Below are 19,737 nucleotides of genomic sequence, written 5' to 3'. Positions count from 1 at the left end.
CAATGCATATTTAACCATTGATTGACCGCAGACAATGGAAAGCGCTTCACTATGCAATATTTAGACACACACAGGGAATTGACACCAATCGACAATCGACAAATGGCAATTGACGAAGATGTGCTTAGACACTTGAGCCCTCCGAGATATTTACATACAAACCGTGCTATTTAATCTATTATTTGTGGAGGAGACGATAGCAATCGAAAGCACTTGATCGCGTGAGACATACATACCATATTTACTTTGAAGATTCAGAGGCATAAGAAAGATTCATGTGACATAACGGGATTTTGTGTGAAGGGAAGACAAAGCAAACGATTTCTCAGTGAATGGAGCCGATTTATGGTTGTAGATATACTTATACCAGAATAGGTTTTTGTTAGGTAAAAATATTTTAAATGTCTCCTTCATTAAGAAGAAACGAACAGGAGCGAAACAAACGCTAAGCGAGGCAGGCTGTCTCATAGAACTGGGTGTTTTTAACCATAGTGGAGAAGATGAAACCATCCTCCACAAAAAAAGAAAGCGGATTGTTGCCGCGTTCTTGGCCCGGGATTCCCGTTGATCACCTTCTAGGTGCGCGAATGCGGATGGGCTCCACGGTATATACAAACTTGTCAGGTGTGCCGACTAGTGGTCCGCCTCCTTGAATAAGAAAACAGTATCCATGGTTGGAGAAGTGTAGAAGCGGTAAAGATAGGCGAAATGTTGCTATATTGTAATTTACATCCCTCTACTTACGACTACAATAAGATTAGGCTGGAGACAATCGATCGGTATTTACTAAATGAGAACTTCATTCGGCCTCCCGGCGACTCAAAAAGGGATATCAGTTGTGGCTTCGAAATGATGGTTTCTAGGCTTCTCCCGATCAATGTCAATGCGGATATTTTACAGCCTCCAGGTGGAAGGGGTATTGTGGTCCAAACAGGCATGAAAGTGGATTTAAACCTTCGTAAGTAGCGAGATTTGGAGGCGGATCTTTGCTAGATGATTCCTTCTGTAATCTCGACTAGTTATTATTGGAGGATCGACTAGCGAGTGTTGCTGGTGCTAATCTAAATCTAACTAAAAAGTTCATCGGACCTCTCGGCGACTCAAAATAGGTAATCAGTTGTAGGTTTAAGGGTTCTCCCGATCAATGTCAAGGCGAATATTTTGCAGCCTCCAGATGGAAGAGGTATTGAGAGCTAAACAGGCATGAAAGTGGGTTTAAACCTTCGTAAGAAGCGAGCTTTGAAGGCGGATCGTTGCTAGATGATTCATTATTTAATCTCGACTAGTTATTATTGGAGAATCGACAAGGGAGTGTTGCTGGTGCTAAACTTAAGCTAATTAAAAAGTTCATCGGGGCTCTCGGTGACTCAAAATAGGTCATCAGTTGTGGATTTGGACTTGCGGATTATGCGAGCTTTGGAGGCGGATCCTTGACCGGTTAATAATTCTTCACTCCCGAGTAGTTGTTTAGGACGATTGACAAGGGAGTGTTGCTGCTGCGGAATTCGCATTTCCGAGACAGCGTCGGTCAATCTCCTGTTTCCTCAGGGAAGAAAAGACGCCAACGTTGTCCTAATCCCAATGGGCCGAATCCCGCTGGGCCGAAATGTGATTGTGAATTTTTTTTTTTTAAATATAACTTCACTAGCTTGGAAGAAGTGACTACAAGGCTAGATTGCGACGCCGGAGAACTCTGGCTAGTCTCCTTTTTAATGATTCGATTTAACATTTTGTTTTCTTAATAACAATAAAAAGGAAAGGCAGCAGCTCGCAAATTACTAAACCAATTTCTTACATCATTGCCCTCATACTTAGTTCAATATGGAGACCCCATCCATATGGCGATGTATTGGGATCATTAAAAGTTAAATGGCTTTGGTTATATCATATCGAAATTTTCATAATTCGCGAATCAAGAATTTTTCTCCCTTACTCGCATTTTCCTACAGGGCTTGTAAGCATAGACAAGTCAACATTTTTTTGAGTGCACTCATTGTCAAGAAAACTATTTATTCTGTAATGTTTCAAGTACAAATACATAAGTGCTAAGCTTGCTATGTATCTACACGTAGTATATAATAAATATGTGCCCACATCCATGAGCACGCCGAAGGTATGAGTGCATAATTCATATGCGCTAATACCGCTGGAGACACTGTGGCAAGGTAGTCGCTTATCACCTCGCCATCTGCATCGACCGCAAGTCTCACCATTGTCAAGAATATTAAATAAACTAAACGATTTCCAAGTTGAAAGGCAAACAGATTAGTATTTATTTATGTATGTATATAAGTTTGCATGTAGGTAAACGAATTTCATGTTTGAAGGAATACGCTAAATTTGAGCTAGCGACGCGGTGCTCGTGCAGAGATGGTATTTAGTTCGATATACTCGTAATATACTGTAATTGTAGTAGCTAATAGTACTAGTATAGAGGGAGAATAAAAAGTGACAACCCGGCCATACGAAGTCAACAAATGAGAGAGAGGACGGAGAACAGGGACAATTTCCTTCTGTCCCGAAGTTCTCAGAGTGGACTGGTGCTCTGCAACAATTTATGGTATATACTATAACATCAATAAATTGACGGATCAGGTGGTTTGTAACATTTCCAATATCCTCCCCAGGCCTCGGTTTTACCTCTACGGCAATATGTGATATAGTTGATAGAACAGAAGCTTCAGTGAAGCTTAGCTATTCCGACTGAGGACCCACTGGAATCTCTTGGCTCTGTCCAGCATGGTATAGGAAAAAGATGCGTACGCTCGCCTTAGTTTAAAATAGGTATTTGAAGTCAGCCTTTGCAGATGGGTTAGTCTTCTTGTCTCAATGTAGCATACAACTGCGATGAAAAAGAATGCATTGTTCCGGATAAGATAAATTACTCTTCGGCTATACTCTTTAGTGGATGAGGCTACACAGCTAATTGATAATCCTCGTAAAACTTCCGAAGACTCTATAGCGGATTTGTTGTGTGAAAGGCAATACGCACTTCGATCACTTCTATGAATTAATGATTTTGTTCGGTAGTTGAAGTGAATAAAACGACCTTGACATACTAGAAATGCATCTAAGAACTTTGCTTCGAAGGCGATATAGTAATTGTAATCGATGATTTAATTTTATGTTAAGAAAAGATAGTGGAGGATGGAGCCATGCGTAGATGATCTTGCAAGTGAGGAAAGTTCTCTGAACTCCATTCGCTTGGGAGAGGCCAAAAACGATTATTTTACATATGGCTCAGTCAGCTCACGACTTACGGTCATAGACCAAGTATCTCTGGGTAGCCGAAAAACTTCCGTAAATAGGTGAATCATCCTTTCCGAAGGTTGTGCGCTGGGTTCGGGACCAGCGACGTAAAAAACACCCGCAATGAAAAGTTCAAAACAGCCAAGGATGAGAGACCTCCCTTTTGATGACAGCCACTGCAAACGTGTAGAATAGTAAGAGCTATAGAGCTAAATAGAGAAGGTACAATCTTCTGTAAGCCTGCTGGCGTACGCCGAGGATATTAATAACATTGGTCTCAACAACCGCGCCTTTAGTTCTGCTTTCTCCAGACTGGAGAAGGAAGCTACGCGTACGGGTCTGGTTGTGAATGTGGACAAGACATCAAACAAACAGTCGTTGCCCTCGCCACTTGACTCCCACGTCACTGTTGACAGTCATAACTTCGCAGTTGTAGATAATTTCGTCTATATGGAACTAGTATACGCACTAACAACACTAAAAACACAGCCTCCAAATCCAACGCAGAATACTCTTGCCAACAGGTGGCACTTCGGACTGAGTAGGTAATTGTGAAGTAAAGTCCTCTCTCGTCTCGTCCAACAATGACCAAACTCTACAAGTCACCCATCATCCCTGTCCTGCTATATAGTGCAGAGGCATGGATGATGACAACATCTGGTGAGGCAGCGTTATGAGTTTTCGAGAGGAAGGTTCTGCGGAAGGTTTATGGTCTTTTGCGCATAGGTAATAGCGAATACCGCAGTCGATGGAACGATGAGCTGTACGAGCTCTTCGACGACATTGACATAATTCAGCGACTTAAGAGACAGTGGCTACGCTTGCAAGGTCATGTCTACCGATTGGATGAAAACACTACTGCTCTGAGAGTATTTGACGCAGTATCCGCCGGAGGAAATAGAGAAAGAGGAAGACCTCCACTCCGTTGGAAAGACCAGGTGGAGAAGCAACTGGCTACACTTGGAATCTCCAGTAAAGAGAACAATTTATCAACTATGGCATTTTTTCACCAAACAGTGAAAGCACAGATAGAATTATACAAATCACCATTGAACTAGTCCAATACTAGTTACTAATTGCTAGTTCACCAACCACGTATGAAATGCCTACCGACTTTCTTTTCGGATTTCCCAGCGTTAGAGCAAATGTTTATTTCTCTTATGTTTATATATGCATTTATGCCTGTGTGCCATGCCCGCTTGTTGTCATTTATTTAAATGAACGTTTTATTTATGGGTGAGAATTAGAAGATAGTTGCCATGTCTGGGAAAAGTTATTTGAAATTCCTATCCGAGAATAGCAACAATGACTATAATTCTAGTGACAGTGTGCAATTTTGTAATTATTTTTTCTCTCAAACAATTACCATATTAAAATATGTAGTGCGGCACGCGATTTTCATGCGAGCATTCATTATAGTAGAAGCTGATGTGAGTATCATTTGCAATCTCTTATTATTGAGTGGCATGTTCTGCTGCATATGAAGGACTTCGCGGTTTAATGTGGCCTCTAAAAAGTCATAAAAGTGACTTAAACGGGGAGGTTCAACCGTTCCACAAGACAATTTGAATACAAATTAAGCAGCAAATGGAGTTACTGGTATTTATTTTAATAGTTTAATGCCAGTGTCATATAGTCATAAGCTGTAAATACAATCGCATGCCAGAATTTTAATTACTCCTCGACTTTTATTCTTGAATGAATTTCTTGCAGTGATTTCCTTACCAAAATACATAGCTCTTTTGAAAAGTTAATGGGAGATTGAGTTCAATCCGGTAGTCCACATTTTTGTTCTAGAATATGCACTTCCTGCGGTCCTATACTCCAATAAGTTGCAGTTTCTTTTTTCTAGTTATTAAATTTTTTACTAACCACTTTTAAGACAAAGTTTTATATTTTTTTCCTTTCTAAAAGTTTTCTCAGTTGAATGTCGTTTTTCAACACTCTAAAGCTGCCCCAATACCGGCAGTTCTTCGGTAAATCCACACAGCTCAGTTTTAAATTCATTTCGACCCAGTAGGGAACCTTATATCTTCGCATAAAATACAGGTGTATATAAGCGAATTAAAGAGATATATTTGTACAGAGAAATTTCTAGTGATATAACCGCATCATATTCCTTAAAATAGTAATTAATAGAGGTATAACGCTAATTTATACATTTCTAATAAAGTATTCTATGGATTTAACGGTCCACTGAAATATATTACTTCTGGAGAAAATAGTTCGAGCTGCAGAACTAAATAGAGAAGGTACCATCTTCTATAAGAGTGTACAATGAGTCGACGTTGCCAGTTTTCGAGAGAAAAGTTCTGCGAAAGATTTATGGTCCTTTGCGCGTTGGCCACGGCGAATATCGCATCCGATGGAACGATGAGCTGTACGAGATATACGACGACATTGACATAGTTCAGCGAATTCAAAGACAGCGGCTACGCTGGCTAGGTCATGTTGGGTCCGGATGGACGAAAACACTCCAGCTCTGGAAAATATTCGACGCAGTACCCGCCGGGGAAGCAGAGGAAGAGGAAGACCTCCACTCCGTTGGAAGGACCAAGTGGAGAAGGACCTGGCTACGCTTGGAATATCCAACTGGCGCCACGTAGTGAAAAGAAGAAACGACTGGCGCGCTGTTGTTAACTCGGCTATAATCGCGTAAGCGGTGTCTACACCAATTAAGAAGAAGAAAAAGAAATATATTACGGTAGCCTGGAGCGGCTTTCTTGCAACCAGAGCATACAAGTATGGCGAAGCTTTTGTTAAAAACGGTTTTACAAGTAAAATTATTTCTCGGGGTGTGATACTATATTTATTACTAAGATCTGTAGGAAGAAGCTTAAAGGTATGGCTCTTTAAGCAAGTTGACTTGATACTCTGTTCTTAAAAACCAAGGGAAATGTAAATATCACTCCTAAACTCCAAACACTTGAACTACATAATTTAGGTCCTTTCTTGGAAATTATCATATGATAATATTTGAATGAACTGCATGCGAAAAAAGAACATATAAAAATACTTTCTTCCTAGATTTGTATACATAAAGTTGCTTGAAACACAGTGCTTCCAATGGAATTAGGTTGCAGAATCATTTAGAATTGTTGCAAAATCGTTTTGGGGTTAGGTTACATGCCTGATCAAAGATCGCATGCAGACTGTTATATGCAGCCATAGAAAAGAAGAAGAAGTTGGAACTTATATATTAGCAAAACGATTAGTAGCCAGTACAAGTTTGCACAGGCGTTTGATTTCCATTCCCGCCAGTTCGATGGGATGTCTTATATGGGATCCTATATGCGGGCCAGTCAAGTGCTGAGTTATTTTCACCCCATCTTCTTCCATACATATTCTGCAGCTGGCGTCTGGTAGGATTCCCAGGCTTACTGTTAAAAACCCCGCACCCAGGGGTGGCTAGCCTGAGTGAGAACAAAGGTATCACTAGATCTTTTGCTATCGATCTTGGGCCAAAAGGCTTTTGCATCATCGCATGTACCGATGGTGGCCCTGCGTTGGCCAAGTTTCTGCGAATCTCAGATATCTAGTAGTAGAATACATGAGGATACGGGAGCACCGACCCGCTCCAATTCTACCGATAATGGTTCTAGGGTGACTTTTCCTGCTGATAGAGAGCTCCTGACAGTAAGTCCCTCCACCAACCTTCCATCAAGCTTTGACCCATCCGTACAGAAGCTCACTGTCCCTCTCCTTCAACTGCTTCTTCCCACCCACAACTGCCCTCGCCAGTATATTGGCAGTGAAGGAGCCGCCAGAGTTCGGCGACTCCATGAAGTCAAAGTGGGTGAGGATTTCCGAGTGGTCAGACATATATTTTTCAAAAGCGAAAATATCCACATACATATGTATGCATGCTCACCTAAATATATTGAATACCAACTTTGACTTTATAGAATGCAGAAATTTTATAATTTCCTGCACTTCAAAAACTTTCTGACAAATTATTTTCATATATACTGCAAGAGACTATGAAATGCCAGACTTACATTCAAGTGTTTGTATGTATGCATGCATGTGCACACATATCGTCGACATTCGCAAACAATCAGGCTACCTTGTCAGTTGCAATTGCATCGTATTTGCCGTTGCATTGCATGTTAGCACGATGTTGCACGAGAGTCATGGCCGTGTACTTCTGATTTTATTATTTTTAATTTTTTTCCGAATTTTTGTTGTTGGAATCCTCTTAGTTTTAGCATTTTCAATGCTGGCAACAAAATTTTCTAGGGATACAAGAAATACTGCGACTACAACAACAACCACAAGACAGTGTGCTGTGCCGGCATAAATGAAATATGAAAGCGGTGCCGGTTGGGCAGACGTGCCCTTATGGAGTTACGAAATTGGGTTCAGCAAATGCCACTTAGAATGCGAAAGAGTTTCGTTTTCGATATGTGTATGTGTGTATGTATATCTACAATAGATATATTCACCCAAAGTGTCTAAATCAAAATCGAAAATTTATGATAAGGTCAATGCTGTTATTAAGTATTCCATCTCTGTAGCTTTAAAATATTGATGGAACTTGCTTTATAGTCATTTTGAGTGCTTTGATTTGTGCTCTTATAAACTCAGTGAAATGAGTAAATTGCAGAGTTTAAACTCCGTAGCAGGTGAATAGCTCTAGAAACTCTACTTCTACTTTTATTGAGTTATAAGAATATAATTTGATTTGATTTCCAAAAATTTAGTAATAAAAAATTACGTAAAAATATTATTATATATAAAATAAAATTATATAAAATTTAGTATATGTATTTTTAAAACTTTCAGTTGTAATGATTCTGATGATGAATTATTTTATGATTAGTTTAAATACGTACTTTGATATTTTATTTCATATTTTTCCAATCTAATTTTACATGCGATTTTGTATTCAAAACTGAAACCTCTTTATGATTTATGGATTTCGGAAGTTTCATGTGCAAATTAAGTCGCGCGCAGAGGTTGCTCATACGCCCAGTGGGTCTTTTTCACCAATGCTACCAGTATATCGTAGTGTGGTTTTATAAATAATTATAAATTCGCTGATCTAATATGAGCATGGTTGCTTTCAGATATGTTAAAAATTAATTAATTTGTAGTTAAATATGTGAAAATTGCCAGAGTGGAATCTTTACTTAAGTCGCTTTTAAAGTAACAAACTATTATGGAAGAATCAAAGCCAGGGTAATACCTTAAGATGTTAAACGTCAAACAGGAGATCGGAATGTGAACAATTTTATCTCTACTTATAATCTATACAACTTATACACTAACCGACATATTCAGCATAAGGTTTATTAGAAAAACGAAAAATATTGTACGTAGTACATGCGAGTTGGTGTAGCATCGACCAGATTTTATCTATTAGTTATTATCATGCCACATACCAAAAAAATGTTCCCAGAGTTTCATTAAGGTATATCATATAACGGGTTTATCAATTAGAGTGCTATAACATTTTTTTTTTAATAAAACAAAAACGGTTTGGGATATCAATGAAATTCTTTATTTCTGTGAAATTAAATTTGATGCCATTATGTATGGATACTTCTTTTGCATGGCTACCACGGGCACGATTGCAGAAGACCAGATGCTGAACCCAATTTTGACGGTTTTCAAGCATAAATTGGCCGTTTCAAATCAATCATCGCTGGCTTGTTGGCATAGACCATAGACTTGACGTAGCCCCACAGGAAATAGTCTAACGGCGTCAAATCGCAAAACGGCCAGGCGGCCAATTGACTGGGCCATTTCGTGAGATAATACGTTCATCAAACTTGGTTTTCAATAAATCGATTGTGACATTCGCTTGTGGCTTGTGGCGCCGTCCTGTTGGAATAACATGTTGTCCAAGTCTTTATCATCTGATTCGGGCCAAAAATATTCGGTTATCATGAGCGATAGCGATTCCCATTCACAATAACGTGCAGGTCTTGATCATCATGGAAGAAGTACGGCCCAATGACGCCGCCGCTCTATAAACCGCATCAAGCCGTAATTTTTCCGGGATGTAATGGTGATTCATGGAGCGTGTACGTATGTACTTTCACAGGAATAAAGAATTTAATTGCTATTCTAAACCATTTTTGTTTTATTTAAAAAAAACTTTTGCAGCGCTCTTATTGAAAACCCCACTCTAAACGTTGAGGCCACTGAGCTCGAATTTCGATAATAAATTTTAGTAATTTCGACTCGTTGTTGGATCGCATATCATTCCAGGATAAAATGGCAAGCCTAACTGAAGAAAAATGTTGAAAGCGTGGGAAAAAATATGGCGTCGTTGGCTGACCCTATCGGTCTACTTTTGTTGCGTTCCTATTAAAAAACCCATTGCAATTACCAATCATATGGAGCAAAGTCGGCCAGATGTTCGGAAATACTGATAATAGTGGAAGCTGGCTCAAGTTTTCGTCCAATTTTATTTATTTTGGGCAGGAAGATACTCTGTTATGATAGGCATTAAGATAGTCTGTTATGAGTAAAAGACGTTTTGTAATTATACACTGAACAGGGTATATTAAGTATGTAACACCAAGAAGGAAGCGTCGGAGACCCTATAAAGTATATCTATAAATGATCAGTATGTCGAGCTGAGTCGATTTAGCCATGTCCGTCTGTCTGTCTGTCTGTATATATACGAACTAGTCCCTCAGTTTTTAAGATATCGTTTTGAAATTTTGCAAACGCTTGTATGGAAAACTTTCACATTTGACAAGATATATTCACGAAATTTGGTATGCATTATTTTCTACAATCGATCGGTGCAACCGAAGTTAACGTTTTTTCTTGTTTTTATTGAGATAACTTAAATACTGGCCGATAAAAACTGTAAAAGGTCACCCTGGAGTTCAAAAATCTTTATATTAGGTATATGGGAGCTAAGGGAAGTATTGATTCGATTTAACCCATTTTCGCTACATAGAAATACTATTGTCAGGAAAAGTTTCTGTCTGAATTTCAATTGTATATCTCACACATTGACCGATATTTTCGAACAAAAATCAACTATAGATACTGGTGTCCACATATTCGATACTTAGGGTCTTGAACAGTTTTGGTTGGATTTCAACAACTTTTTGCCATGAAGTGGCATACACTAAAGGCATTATTCGTGCAAAGTTGTATCCCATTATATTAATTGCTTCTTGATTTGTGTACTGGAAACTGAACGAATCAGGTGGAATTTAAAATTGTGCTATATGGAAAGTAGGCGTGGTTGTGGTCCGATTTCACCCATTTTCACACTGTGATATAAGAATGTAAAAAAAATGCCACCCACAAAATTTTGTTGAAATCGGTTGCTCACGTCCCGAAATATGGGATTTCAACAAAAAGTGAGCGGTGCTACGCCCATCGTCCAATTTTCACACCAGCTCCTAGTAAGCTCTCTTATAACATCTCGGTGGTAAAATTTAATGTCTCTGCTGTTTTCATACTCTCACAACAATGTTGCTAAGAAAGTATTATAGTTTTGTTCACGTAACGGTTGTTTGTAAGTCCTAAAACTAAAAGAGTCAGATATAGGGTTATATATACCAAAGTGATCAGGGTGACGAGTAGAGTCGAAATCCGGATGTCTGCCTGTCCGTCCGTCCGTCTGTCCGTCCGTACGTGCAAGCTGTAACATGAGTAAAAATTGAGATATCATGATGAAACTTGGTACACGTATTTCTTGGCTCCATAAGAAGGTTAAGTTCGAAGGTTAAGTTCGGCCCACTGCCACGCCCACAAAATGGCGGAAACCGAAAACCTATAAAGTGTCATAACTAAGCCATAAATAAAGATATTAAAGTGAAATTTGGCACAAAGGATCGCATTAGGGAGGGGCATATTTGGACGTAATTATTTTGGAAAAGTGGGCGTGGCCCCGCCCCCTACTAAGTTTTTTGTACATATCTCGGAAACTACTTTAGCTATGTCAACCAAACTTTATAGAGTCGTTTCCTGCAGGCCTTTCCATATACAGTTCAAAAATGGAAGAAATTGGATAATAACCGCGCCCACCTCCCATACAAAGGTTATGTTGAAAATCACTAAAAGTGCGTTAACCGACTAACCAAAAACGTCAGAAACACTAAATTTTACGGAAGAAATGCCAGAAGGAAGCTGCATCCAGGCTTTTTTTAAAAATTGAAAATGGTCGTGGCGTCGCCCACTTATGGACCAAAAACCATATCTCAGGAACTACTTTACCGATTTCAATGAAATTCGGTATATAATATTTTCTTAACACCATGATTCACAACCACGCCTTCTTCCAATATAACGCTATATTGAATTCCATTTGATGCCTTTTCTGTATAATATTTATGTACATTAGGAACCAATGATGATAGCGGAATAAAACTTTACAAAAATACGGTATTTGAAAAATATGTAAATGACGTATAATGAAATCTCGATTATCACTTAATCATGCGAGAGTATGAAATGTTCGGTGACACCCGAACTTAGCCCTTCCTTTCTTGTTAGTTATTGATTTATTGCAATTTTAGTACCTTTAAATGGGGAGTGAGCGGGGTTATCTTCCGATTTCGATTTTTCGCACTGTCAGCAGGAGCTTTTATAATATTTACGCTAAGCAAATTTGGTTGTTGTGGCTTAAGTGGTTTTGGGGATATATACATTGAACTTATTAGAGCGCGGAGCCACGCCCACTTTTTCAAAAATTTTTGCACAAAAGATGACCCTTGCTACTGCGATTCCCTGTGCCAAAGTGCGTCTAGAGGTTTATATCTTAATTTAGTGCTTAGTTATGGCACTTGATAAGCTTTATGTTAATGGCAATTTGTGGACGTGACAGTTGACCGATTACGCCCATCTACGAACTCGTAAATTTTTTTGTACTTGGAAACCCGCATGCCAAATTTCATATCTAAATTTTGAATCTAGTTGTACAGACGGACGGGCAGACAACCGGATTTCAACTTTTCTCGTCAACATGATCTTTTATCTATATACATATAACCCTATATCTGTAATGCTTAGTTTTAGGTGATACATACAACCGATAAATGAACAAAACTATTATACTCTGTAGTAACAGGTTGCAAGACATAAAAGATTTTTTCCAGTAAGTTTTATTTCCAGAAAAGCCTGGAGCAAGTACAAGGCAACAGTCGAAGCAGTGGACTGCACCCGGCGAAACTTTTTCGGGAATACAAATGGCAGATTCAATTAATAACGACTACTTGTGGAAGTACTTGCGGTTACTTTATAAAGCTGAATATTTGTGCTAATTAATATGTACAATAACAGAATTTTTCTATAAACCAAACGATATTATTTAATTTTTTTGTCAAACCTTTTAGGTATATACATTTTTTTAATTAATTATTTTAAAAAATTTTGTGGTCTATTGCATACTATTTGCATACTAAAAATCTAAAAATTGCATTCAAAGAAAATTCCCACATTTGCCACCCCTAACAAAATAGTTTTAACATACATATGTATAATCTTAACGATTACTTTAAACAATGTCTCATTATAAAAGATAATTAAAGAAATCTCTGTATAATTACCGCTTAATGTAAGGCATAGAGTGAAGAGTAGCATGAAAACCGATTTGTGTTGCGACTCCATTGTCCTTATCCGCACCACGACAAGTTTCCGGCAACAAGTTTTGCGATTCCTTGGCGATGAGAGGTGAAGTGAAGTGCCTGCTCACTTGCGCTCGACGACACTGGAGACTGCCGCTGTTAGCTGGGGGCGCCACTTAAAAGTGACTTGCACTGGTGATGTTTAATATGGAAATTTACTGCTATTCTATTCTATTTCCACTTTCCACTTTTTTTGCTATTTTTTTCGTCACACGGAGCTGAACAATGCTTATGTGTGGGAGTGCTTTGTGTTGTTGTGTGTTTGTAAGATATAATCAAACGACAAATTGCGCATAAAAGTCGAGTGGTTGTCACTTTCTTCTTATAGTTTATATAATTTTATACACATATGCTTTATATATTTGTATGTACATATGTATGTTAGTAAATATGTGGGCGCGCTCAAATGTTGCCTTTATTATGTTATTAAGGTACTAAAAGTAGTTTGTTTGTATTTAAGTTGATTTTTTTTTTTTTTGGTAGGTTATGTTCTGCTGCATAAGTTATATCACAGTGAGGGGAATTAGCACGAAATTCTTTGTATAGAATTTATAGATTTTTTTTAACTTTTTAATATAAGAAATTTATTATATAATTCATTAATTTTTTTTTTCTTGCTTATTTATATACATATTTTATAAATTTTATTCGATTTTAATTTTTTTTAACTTCAAGTGGCACTCTTTTTTATTTATTTTCATATATGTATAAGCATATTATATAATTTTTCTAGCTGCACAAGTGTCAATTTAAATACCGTAAATCTCATTAAGCGACAGCAGTGTGCTTGTTATGCGTGGAATTAGTACGTCAAGACACTGTGGAAGTGTCGCCCTGGCGCGCACAGCTTCTTAAATGGCGCTGAGGTGCGACTGGGCGTATGATTGTTCTACTATTGTTGTTGCTGCACTTAAGTTGTTGCCTCAACTATTATTGCTGTTGCTGCCTCAACTATCGTTATTGCTGCTGCATATATGTATGTATGTGTCTGTGTGTTGGTGTTTGTGTTGCTTTTTAATGCACACTCCGCCATCCGCACAACTGCCTACACACTTTAAATTATTCAATTTCTATAAATTATATGCCACAACAATGCGCACACAAACGGCGACAGACAGACAGACATTCCTTCCATACAATTTGTTGTTCATTTGATACTTTTGCTATTTTTTGTTACTTTAGTTTGCCTTTCTGTGCTCGCACTTCTCTGTTATTATTTGATTTTCGTTTTTCTTATACTTGGCATTGATCGTATTCACTGACCGTTAGATGGTTTGTTTTTGTTTTCGTTGCACTTTTTTAGTTGCAGTTATTTACTTTACACAAGTAACTGTGCATTTGTGGTGCTTTTGTTGGCTGCTGTTTTGGCTGGTAGAAATTCAATGGAGCCAAAGTGATACAGACGCTCACCACTGAGACGCTTTTACATATATACATACATACTATATACTTTGATGTTCGTATGTATTAGGGTGCGCCAAAAACTAATTTATCGATTTACGGGTTAATCGTTTCCAAACTAAGGATATATCTATACATATTTTAGAAATAACCAGAAAAATTTTGGAAGAAAAAATTAAATTTTTTTCGAATTACACGCGATCTCCGGCGGTGATTCTTAGTGATTGAAACCTATAAAAAATTCTGACTAGAAGATATGGTACAGATAGAGTACACTCGAAATGTGAAGGGAACACTTCTCTAACCTGCTAAATGGCAGAAGCAATACTGTGACGGACGAAGAAGAACCCATACTAACAATCTACAGCTCTAAGTCGGCTAAAGAACTACAAAGTCCCAGGTGCCGTCGAATTTTAAATTAATTAAGCGAAGACTGAGGGAATTCACACTCGTCTGTAATAAGATACATTCTATACATAGCTGCGTGGAATAGCAATTGATAAGCAAGCATTTTTGAAATCACTAAAGTGTATTAAGATTTCATCGAAGATAGAAAAATAATGCCTTGCTCTCTTAGTGGATTTAAGATTAAACCTGCAATGGGTTCCAGGACACAGTGATATTCCTGGCAACTGTGAAGCAGATGAACCAGCCCTACAATTAGTCTTGGACAAAGAGGTCAAAAAGGACGTCGTCAGACATGCACCCATCGCTCACGCGAACGGCACCAAAGATCTTACGAAGAACATGTCATCTCTTGTTGTCATCGTCCGTATTTCTGTGCTAAATATAGGATAAGAATAATGAGAGACTTATAGAGGGCAAGAGTTGTTCTGTGGTTTATATCTTGCATTAGATTATTGGTACAATTTATGCTGCTTCCGAGATGTACAAAGTCCTTAACTTTTTTCAAATTTATAGCTGTCAACAGTGACGCAGTTCAGTAGACCCATAAGTCCAACCTCTTTCGCTTCTTTTTAAAGGCTTGAAAATACTACGCTGACGGTTCTGTTGTTAAGGCCTACTATGATTTCACTATCACCTGCGTATCCCAGTAGCATGTTGCTTTTAGAGTATACAGTGCCACATCGATTCAAAATAGCGGTCAGCATTATATTCAAACAGACGCTCGAAAGAAAATCAGCCTGTCTAACACATCGTTTGATATCGAACGGCTCGGAGAGGTCTTTCCCGATTTTCACGGAGCTGCTGGTCGTGCTCACCGTCATGCTGCATAGCAGTATGAGTTTCGCATGGATATCAAATTTAGACATGGTGTCGAAAGTAACTTTGCAGTCGACAAAAAGGTAATGAGTATCCCTCTGTTTGTCAAAAGTCTTCTCCAGGTTTTTTCGTATTGTGAAAATTTGGTGTATGGGGGATTTGTCAGGTCTTCAGCAATGTTAAGTTCTAATAAGTTTATTTACAATGGACTTAAGTTTCGCACAATACTGTCGAAAGAACTTTATATGCGATATTAATAGGACTGATTCCACGATAATTTACGCAGACTGCGGGATCTCTCTTCTTGTGGATAGGACAGAGTACACTCTTATTCCAATCATTGGGCATGTATTCATCTGACCAAATAATGCTTAGCAGCTGGAACATGCACCTATCCAGCATCTCGCCGCTGGCTTTAAACAGCTCATCTTGTAATCTATCGGCTTTTGGGGTTTTGTGGCCGACTTGCCGACTTAGAGCTATTTTCACCTCCTCTTGGTCGAGTAGTGGGACGACAATGTTGTCGCGGAAGATTGTTGGTGCGGGTTCTTCTTCCACTGTCGCAGTATTACTTCCGCCATTTAGCAGGTTCGAGAAGTGTTTCCTTCACATTTCGAGTGTACTCTATCTGTACCATATCTTCTAGTCAAAATTTTTTTGGTTTAAATCATGTAGAAAGCTGGAATCACGGAGAACCGTCACAGATAGCTTGTAATTCGAAAATATTTAATTTTTCTTCCAAAATTTTGCTCGATATTCCTTAAATATGTATGAATTTGATATATCCTTAATTTTCAGATGATTGATACCGTAGTTTTTTCAATTTGTACAAATGCGTTTTAAGCTGCTTTGCAGGGATATTTTTTTCTTAGCAAATCGAAAGGATTGGTTAGTTTTTGGCTCACCTTAATGTATGTATATACCCTATGTAATAAGTATATATTTACATATGTATAAATATAGCTAAGTTTATATGTATGTGCGGCACATTCCTTTTTGGCCCGTTATCTTCTACTGTTGGCGCAATCGGAAAGTGAGTTGCAGCAAATGCACCGTAAATTTTGTGGTTATAGTGCAGCTGCGCCTCTAGAGCCTACCAAAAAATATCTTTTATTATTTTACCAATGCCACTGCAGTCACAACGACATGAGTAGAGCAGTGTGAAATGAAATGAAACTATTTGTGACATAATCCGAGGATTAAGAGATAATGAAGAAGGGAGGCAAGTAATGTACTAAATAAGTAAATAAAATAGTGGCTAGTTGGTAGGTTGCGTGGGTAAAGTGGGTGATTGTTAGGACAACTGACCAAAAATGGTAAAATACTTAGTTCAGAGATCATTATGCTCTGCAGCTCTTTATGTTCATGACCAAATACACCAGCCTTATTGCAAATATAGTTCATCAGAAATTCCAATATACATTTGTATGTATCTATCTCCGGGTCGCGGATTGACTCACAAGCACCCGGAAGTTGTTTAATTACAACCAAGCGTAAGTGAAATGAATTTGGCTAAGTTGGTAGGACTGTCTCTAATTACTATGCCAAAAATGAGCGCGATCTGTCATCTAGTTTATTTACGGCAGTTGCTTAAGTCGGTATACATCAGTAGTGAATTGCGATTTTTATTAATTAATGGATAAAAATATCGAACAAAGAATTTGCCTTAAATTTTGTATTTCTAACCGAATTTGTGTGCGGAATCGTTGTGAAGGTTGGAAAAGTCTAACGGTGATACAGTTGTATTGAAAACTCATGCCTACGAGTGGTACAAAGCCTTCAAAGACGGTCGCGAGATCGTTGAAAACATGCCTCATTCTGGACGATCTTCGATCTCTGCAACTGCTGAAAATATTAAAAATGGAAAGGATATGTTTGAAAATCGTCTGGCAAGTGTTAGAGAGATGGTAAGAGAGCTCGACTTCTCTCGCAATTCCATTCGAATGATTCTTGTGGATATATTGGGTGCGAGAGTGTTCTTGCGCGACACGTCCCGATAAAACTGATTTTTTTTTTTAAAGTACCGTCTCTACTACGTCGTACAGGTCTCTTTGGGCATGCTTGATCGTACAAATTCGGAGCCATTATCGGAATGGAAGAAAAAAACCAGGCAAACCGAAAAAACTACGCCAAAGGCGCCTAAAAATCAAGGTGACGCTCATTGATGTTTTCAATATTCGTGGTTTTGGTGCATCATGAATTTGTTCCGGCGGGACAGACGATCAATAAGGCTTTCTATCTAACCGTCTTGAGAAGTTGGCGGTAGAACATGCCTTGAAAACGGCTGGAATTACGGAAAAATTATAGACTTTACACGTGGATAATGCACCATCGCATCGAGCCACGATTGTGACCGAATTCAAAGCCAAAACCGCAATAAATACCATCGATCAACCGCCGTATTCATCAGATTTGGCTCAGTGTGATTTTTTCTTGTTCCCCAAACTGAAATTGCCGCTCCGTGGAATCCATTTTCCGTAGTTCGAAGAGATAAAACGAAATTTGCTGAAGGAGTTAAAGGCCATTCCAAAAAAGTGCTTATGAAAAGTGTTTCGAGGACTGGAAAAATCATTGGCATAAGTGTATTACATCTGATGGGGACAAAATAAATATTGATGAATAATTAAACATTTTACGTTTTATTTACAATTTCCGAATACTTTTTTGTTACAGTGTATGTAAATTTTTGATTTATTTATTATATGAAGCACTACAGCTCTCTAGTAGTTTAATTAATATAAAAAGGAGTATGCTTCACTCTAACTGCCATTACAATGCATTGATTGCTCAGCCTGCAGGCCTTTATTTAACTGTCAATCAGTCAATTTACGACTGACTAGTTGGCATTATTGACGTTTTTTTCTTCCTGCTAGCTGGCCAACAGCTTCAAAGAACTGCAAGGATATGTGTGCCGCACGCGCTTTATAATAAATATATATAGATGTACGTATATATGTAAGTATGTATATATTAATTGATTTTTTCTAACGCATTTGTGTTTTTATTGGCAAGGCATGTAAAAATATGAATATTTAACTTTATATTTTAATTTTTTTTCGCTTGGCTGCAATTATTTGTTAATTTTTAGTGTTTTGTCAGCACATCAAATATGCACTTGTACATAAATCGGTATATAATATATAATTACATAGGTATATATGTGTAGTTGCTTATATCGCTTTACAATGTGTGTACTTTTCCTACTCTGGTTTTAAGGACCTGCTTGCCTGCCAACTCACTTTTTTCTCGCCCATGCGTGACCCTGATTTCTTTCATTTGCCACAAAGCGCGTTTTTGTTGCAGCTTTTTATTGTACTGTTCTCATATAATATTTATATTGAGTGCTTTTGCGCTTTGACTTTGATTTTTCTTCTACTTTTTTGCTTTGTTTTTTCTTTTACTTTTCGCTTTGTTTTTTTTTTGCTCCTTCTTGTGCACCAAATATTTACAGCGTGTGCAAAATTACCGAAATGTCAAATGGAATGCGAGTTTATTGCTGGCAGGTGACTGCAATAAAAACAACAATGCACGAATTAAATCACACGAAATTTCCTAAGAAGCGCACACACATACAAATGCGCCTGCATACACGTAAGTATGTATGTAAGCAGTAAGGCATTGCAAGGAGCAGATGCGTGCAATGAATGGACGCAAAAGCAGACGCGCTACGAAGGACACACACACACAGACACGCAAAAACATTTTGCACTTTATTTTCGTTAATAATTTTTATGATTTTTTGCAAGTTTTTTTTATATTTGTATATGTGTGAATCCTTGCCTATTTCATTATTATATTTGAAGCGCGCGCGTTAAATACCCAGTCAACGGGACCAAGTCCTTGCGAAAACGTCCAATTGGGGCGAAGCTTAAAAAGAAACTGACTGATTTAGTGAGCTGCTGCTGCTCGTATTAAGTTATTTGCATTGAGATGCCGTTATTCGCCGTTACCGACAGCGACAACGACGCAAACGAACACGATGCGCGCCGAACAAATGAAAGTCGAACAAAACAGTTAATTTTCGCTGCAACCAACATGTTGTAACATATGCTGACATGTTCAAACTTGCTGACATACATACACACCTGTATATGTATTTACATACATACATATGTATGTATGTGCTTGCAGTCGGTGTAATGCTTCCGTGATATTTGTTTACATTGCAGGCAAACGTCAGCGCTGTTGCTAACAGTTGCTGTAATCATACCGCCACGTGTACGCATAAATGTGTGTGTTTGTGAGCTTTCTTCATTACTTTAGC

At 38.1% G+C, this 19,737-nt stretch overlaps 1 protein-coding gene across 11 annotated transcripts in view; it reads right to left on the bottom strand.

The window, feature by feature from the left end:
• LOC120774769 overlaps positions 1 to 19,366 on the bottom strand; it is a 29,551-nt gene extending 10,185 nt beyond the window's left edge. The window contains exons 1-4 of one of the 11 annotated variants that reach the window (XM_040104533.1): positions 19,293 to 19,366; positions 18,678 to 18,980; positions 13,606 to 14,216; positions 12,771 to 13,414 (exon numbers count right to left, since the gene is read on the bottom strand). In XM_040104533.1, the coding sequence (XP_039960467.1) occupies positions 12,771 to 12,831 (61 nt within the window). In that variant the 5' untranslated portion in view covers positions 12,832 to 13,414; positions 13,606 to 14,216; positions 18,678 to 18,980; positions 19,293 to 19,366. Of the gene's footprint in view, positions 1 to 12,770; positions 13,415 to 13,605; positions 14,217 to 18,621; positions 18,641 to 18,668; positions 18,981 to 19,292 lie in introns of those variants that run through there. The other 10 variants (XM_040104531.1, XM_040104534.1, XM_040104535.1 and 7 more) reach the window with 10 other exon arrangements.
• Positions 19,367 to 19,737: the final 371 nt, after the last annotated feature.

The sequence above is a fragment of the Bactrocera tryoni genome, chromosome 4 (assembly GCF_016617805.1).
Source record: "Bactrocera tryoni isolate S06 chromosome 4, CSIRO_BtryS06_freeze2, whole genome shotgun sequence".
Classification (NCBI taxonomy): Eukaryota; Metazoa; Arthropoda; class Insecta; order Diptera; family Tephritidae; genus Bactrocera; species Bactrocera tryoni.
The sequence above is the reverse complement of the archived record's forward strand: the minus strand, read 5'-3'. Positions and strand labels throughout refer to the sequence as shown.